Source organism: Marmota marmota, unplaced genomic scaffold (assembly GCF_001458135.2).
Source record: "Marmota marmota marmota unplaced genomic scaffold, marMar, whole genome shotgun sequence".
NCBI classification, from domain to species: domain Eukaryota; kingdom Metazoa; phylum Chordata; class Mammalia; order Rodentia; family Sciuridae; genus Marmota; species Marmota marmota.
The window spans coordinates 10,027,789-10,033,782 of record NW_026000283.1 but is presented as its reverse complement, the minus strand read 5'-3'; the positions used below and the strand labels follow the sequence as shown (position 1 = coordinate 10,033,782).

At 38.5% G+C, this 5,994-nt stretch overlaps 1 protein-coding gene across 1 annotated transcript in view; it reads left to right on the top strand.

Annotated features, from left to right (window-relative positions):
• Positions 1-4,088, top strand: part of Rhoxf1 (Rhox homeobox family member 1) — an 8,646-nt gene extending 4,558 nt beyond the window's left edge. The window contains exons 2-3 of the mRNA XM_015498548.2: positions 1,598-1,664; positions 3,972-4,088. Coding sequence (XP_015354034.1) covers positions 1,598-1,664; positions 3,972-4,088 — 184 coding nt within the window. The remainder of the gene's footprint in view (positions 1-1,597; positions 1,665-3,971) is intronic.
• Positions 4,089-5,994: the final 1,906 nt, after the last annotated feature.

Here is a 5,994-nt window from a genome sequence, read left to right as displayed (position 1 = left end):
GAGACAGGATCTCACTGAGTTGCTTAGCATCTCACTGAGTTGCTTAGTGCCTTGCTAAGTTGCTGAGGCTGGCTTTGAACTTGAGATCCTCCTGCCTCAGCCTTCTGAGCCCCTAGAATTACAGGCGTGCGCCATCACACCCGCATTCAATACCTAAAGAAATCATTAACCTCTTTATGGAGCATTTTTATGTGGAGTCAGGTTGCAGCATAACCTTACCTTGGAAGCATTCAAATTGATGGAGGAAGGACCAAGGTTATAAGAGGGTTCAGTTGTACTAAATTATTTAAAACTAAGTAAGCATAAGCACTTTATTTTTAAAAAAAAAAATTTGTAGTTGTAGATGGACAGAATGCCTTTATTTTATTTGTTTATTTTTATGTGGTGCTGAGGATCAAACCCACTGCCTCACACATGCCAGGCAAGCGCTCTACCACTGAGCTACAGTCCCAGCCCAGCGTAAGCACTTTAAATAAATGGATTTATAAATACTGGGATGAGACAGTAATTCATCCAAAGAACACATTCTATGAATAAGTAATGTATGTATCAATTGAGCTGAGACTGATGTGGGAAGATACCTGAAAAGCCCAAGTGTCTGATCCTCCTCCTTTTAGTTTGTAAATTTTTGGTAAGATGAAATGGAAAATGGCAATTTTCAATTTGAATTGCCCACATGTTATGACATGTCTACTTCAAATTATTGCCAAAGAAGTCACATTATGATTGTGATAGGACAAAAGGTTTCAAGATTTGAAAATGTATCTAAAGAGTGAAATGAACAAAAAATATTGAATTAATTTTATTTAACCTAAGAAGGATGAGAAGGGTATAGACAAAGTTACAAAAGGCAAAATACACCTTGCAGGTGCAATGTTAAATGCATAGGTGAATCTTCTCTTGAATATTTGCTAACTTGGAAAAATACATTTTTTTTCCTTTTTGGTGGTAGTATTTTGAAGAGGCAGGTTTTGTGGAATTTGTTTCCCTAAACAGAGCCCTCATTTCAGGGTAAATTTGTACCTGTCTTGGATTGAATACTTTTCATTCCTTCAGGCAGTGATAACTAATATGTAGGCAGGTCATGGAATCAGACAGTGATTACATAAGAACAATAACCAAAGTGATAAATTCAAAACAACAACAAAAAATGAAAGAAACATCAGGATGACCTTACTATTATTATTAGCTTTGTTGCAGCATGCATGTATGAATGCAGTGATGGAAAAAGGCTGTGGACATGATGGTGGGTGCCCAGAAAAGTAGCTTCACAAAGCAAGCCACTGAGCACTGGTGTACTAATGCCACATGCCAGGCTGCACAGTCAAGCCTGGCTCAGGTGGGAGAAGTTGGGAAGCGGTTGTGAGCATTTCTTAGGGTGGTAAGGCAAAGTCAGAAGAAAAGAAAATCTGAAGGTATGATGAGTTGCTTTTGCCCTCCCTGGATCACATGTCTCTCTGTGGAGTTCTAAAGGGAACTTGAGCTACAGGAGACAAAGGAGGGAGAAACCCAGATGTTCTCAACTACTTCATACTCTGCAGGGAGAATTTCTCAAGATACTTAACATGTGATTTCCCCTTCTCTTTTGCAAATATAGTAAAAGTGTTTTAGGAAACCAGTCTTGGGAATACCGACTTGATAATAGCCCACACCATCAGTCCATTGTAAGCTTTCTTTTTTTTTTTTAAACTTTTACATTTTTTTATACTTTGTTTTTATGTGGTGCTGAGGATTGAACCCAGTGCCTCATGTGTGCTAGGCAAGCGCTCTACCACTGAATCACAACCCCAGCCACTTTCTTTACGTTTATGTAGACTTGACCAATGGTACCTTTGTACCCCACCTCAATGTGAGCTCCTTTACAGTGACTTTCTTTAGATTATATGTTCATGTGTCACCATTTGCAATTTGGGAACTTCCCAAATAATTAAATACAATGGAAATCTCATTTGGTAAGAGGATAGTGATATACAACAGGTTGTTTTTTTTTTTTTTTTTTTTCGGTACTGGGGATTGTTGAACCCAGGGAGCACTTAATCCACTGAGCCATTATCCTCAACCCTTTTTATATTTATTTAGAGACAACTGCCTCACTAAGTTTCTGAGGCTAGCTTTGAACTTGAGATCCTCCTGCCTCAGCTTCCTGAACAAATGGGGTTAGAGGTAAATGCCAGCGTACCTGGTTAGTGTGGAAGTTTTAACCAGAGATTCAGTAGAGCTTTACACTTCTGTTTATAACATTATGAAATTATATATGATGATGTAATAAGAGAAAGCAAATTACATTGTCATTTAAAATAATGTTTCTAACATTGACCATTTCAAAATTGTGAATTTATTACTTAAAGACCTCTTGAAAATTTCCAGAGTCAGCATTCCATGTAGTCTAAGGAGGTTAGGGTAAAGAGAAAACTAGAAATGGCTGGTAACACAACCTCACCATCTGCATATAATGAAATTATCGTTTCATTTTATTTTCAAATATAATATTATCTAGAAGCAAAAATTAAAAAAAATTATAACACATTCAAACCTCTAACAAAAAATTGATGGAAACCAGGAAACTCTTACTTCTATCTCTAAAACATATATGCTTTTCTTCTCCAGTGATAGACGTCATAGAATATACGTAAGTCAGAGACAGATTAAAAGATAGAATGCAGAGGTGTATTTAAAATAAATTAGCTGCGAGTGTTAAGACAAATATAGGCCAGATGCTTGAGGAATTAGAATTACCACCACTTTGTGTCTAACTTTTAATACACTCTGTTTTCCTGCTATCAAAATATGTTTTGTTTTCTATTAAAAAGCTCATACATATTACAACTATAATAGCAGTTTAATAATATGTTCTTCTATGCTCTCTAATTTTATTGCTTTGTTTATATAACTATTGAAGAAAACATTATCAGAAAAATTATTTTAACCTTTATATATCTGATCAAAGCATAGAAGTCTGAAAGTAGGGCTAAGTTATTTGGATTACTTTTAACAATGTTGTACAAAGTGGGAATGGTGGNATTGAACCCAGGAGCACTTAACCACTGAGCCATATCCTCAACCCTTTTTATATTTTATTTAGAGACAACGCCTCACTAAGTTTCTGAGGCTAGCTTTGAACTTGAGATCCTCCTGCCCCAGCACCCCCCCCCCCCCCTCCAAGCCACTAGGATTACAGATGTGCACAGCCATGCTTGGCTGACAGGTTTTTAAAAATCTATTTGCATTTTAATAATTGGCAGGAAATTTACAGAAGAGCCCATTTTGTGACTCCCACTCATCCCTCATTTTGGTCAGGATGCAGACTGTACTTTATCTGGTTACCAGACGGGTTATCATGAGTGACCAGGAGCAACTCACAAACTAGACCTGCATTCAATACCTAAAGAAATCATTAAAGAATATTAAAATTGGAAGGAGGGAAACAAAAGTATTCACTCTTTTCCAGAGGGTACAGACCTGGTGCTCACTAAGGATGAGCTAAAGAAGGTCAGTTGTGTTCTTACATTTCCTAATATTTTGGTTTTTTGTTTGTTTGTTTGTTTTTGTTTTTGTTTATGGTGCTGGGGATGGAACCCAGTGCTCATGGATTCTACACAAGTATTCCACCACTGAACTATAGCTCAGGCTCCCTAAGGTATTTGAGTAATGAAAAATAATTTCTGACTGGTATAGTGGTGCATGCCTGTAATGCCAGCAATATGGGAAGCTGAGGCAAGAGATCATGAGTTCAAGGTCAGCCTCAGCAATTTAGCAAGACCCTGTCTCAAAAAGAGGGCTGGAGATGTAGCTCAGTGGTAAAGCCCCCCCTGGATGCAATCCCAGTACCAAAAATAAATAACAACAACAAAAAAGTTTCTGCTGTGCAATCCAAAATCTGAGTAGCCTATAAAGCTGCATGATGTGTTTTTTCCATTATGGCATTAACTGTTCAAAATACTAAACCGATCCCTTTTCCCCTCTGATTACAGACATGGTTTAACAATAGGAGAGCCAAATATAGGAAAAGTCAGAGGGAATCAATGCTCAGACGTATTCCGCCTGGTGTCCCAGACTACATTTTCATGACAGATGTGGAGGAACCCTAGACTGCCATCTTTCTTCAGGAGCCAGAATGGAGATGTGTTTATCTGTTGGCACTGAAATATGGGTGATCCATGACACCCCTGTTGCCCTTATCTTTTCAGCACTTACATTAGCAATAAAGAGTTGAATTTTTCAGCATTATTTGTTTTCATGTGCCTACTCGGGTATGTAGGGTATCAAAGCAAACTGTTCAGGATATGCTATTTAAACAAAACAATCTGGAGCTATGCTTTCATGAGGTGATATCCCTGAGTCACCATCAGTAGGCCCTGCACATCATAGTCTCCCAAGTGCTGTGGTAGGTTCACACTGACCCATAAATTCTTCTCTGTCCTCTCACCCATCATGCCTTGCTTACTCCCATTCTTGTCCAGTGTGTCTAAGAAGGGGTAGAACAAGTCTCTAGTGAGAGGACAGTGTGTTTCCACACAGGGTTGAGTTCCAGCCATGCTGACAAGTTCACTCCAATCCCAGGATACTGAGACTAAAACTTCCTAAGATGAAACTCACAGCATTTATGAAAAAGTAGCTAGTGAACATTCATTTCTTCAGTAAACAAGCACACCATGTTTGGCCTCACTTTTATATGAGCTTCTCTGTTCAAACTGCAAATTTTCTAATTCTTTTCTCTCTTTCTGTTCCTAATTCTCCAAACTCTGTTTATTGCCCTCCATTTATGTGGTGTATTTAGGAGCTGTTCTGCTCCAGAAGTCCTGTAGCTTCCAAAGAGCATAGGAATAAATCTTGTTAAGGCCAGAGTGAGGTTCCTGTCCCTTATTCTCCTCCATCTCCAGCCCAGGAGATTTGTCGCACCTTCTTCATCTCAGAAGCTGACTAATACTGCCTCACAGTATTAGTCATCTTTACATACTTAGGAGAATCTCACTGCCAGTTCACTACTAAAAGGAAAGGAACCTTTTGGTTCAGAGGTGCTCAGAGCAAGAGTTAGAAGATGGTCCCTAAGGAAGATTCCAGAATAATTACTCACTGAAAAGAAGCCTTAGCTCTGCTTTCTTCCTGCTCTGTGCTTTGTGTAAAACAGACAGGATAGAAAAAAAAATCATGTTGTGGGGATAAAGAGACAAGGCCTAGTCTTTGAAAGCATTAAGTTCTTCTCATGTGAAACTCAACGTGAGTAATTTTGAGTTATGGGAGTTTCAATGGATGTGTATGTGAAAAGTGAATAACTGGATGGCATAGTCCTACTATTAGGTGATAGCAGTGACTTCAGTTCAAGTACCAAAGTGATCTGAGAATTCCCTCTAGTATGGGTTAGTCAAAGACCATTTCATAGCAGGGATTTCCTTGGCAAGCATGCCATGGCCTCAGCTAGTTTTCTTTCTTTCTTTCTTTCTTTCTTTTTCTTTCTTTCTTTCCTCCCTCTTTCTTTCTTTCCTCCCTCTTTCTCCCTCCTCCTCCTCCTCTTCTTCCTCTTTCCATTTCCTCCTCCTCTCTCCATCTCCTCTCTCCATCTCCTCTCTCCATCTCCTCCTCCTCCTCTCTCCATTTCCTCTCTCCATCTCCATCTCCATTATAGTTGTACATAATGTTGGGACCTAGCTGAATACAATAGAACAATATAATTTGGCCAATATAATTCCCAGTATTTCTCCTTTCCCTTTCCTACTCCCTCCCAGTCCCTTTCTTCTACTCTACTGATCTCCCTTTGATTTTTATGAGATCCCTCACCTTTCTGTACCTTTTTATTCTCTACCTTCCACATATGAAAGAAAACACAATCCTTGACCTCCCGAGTTTGGTTTATTTCACTTAACATAATGTTCTCAAGTTCTATCCATTTTTCTGCAAGTGACATAATTTCATTTTTCTTTATGACTGAATAAAACTCCATTGTGTGTGTGTGTGTGTGTGTGTGTGTGTATAATCACATATTCTTTATCCATTCTT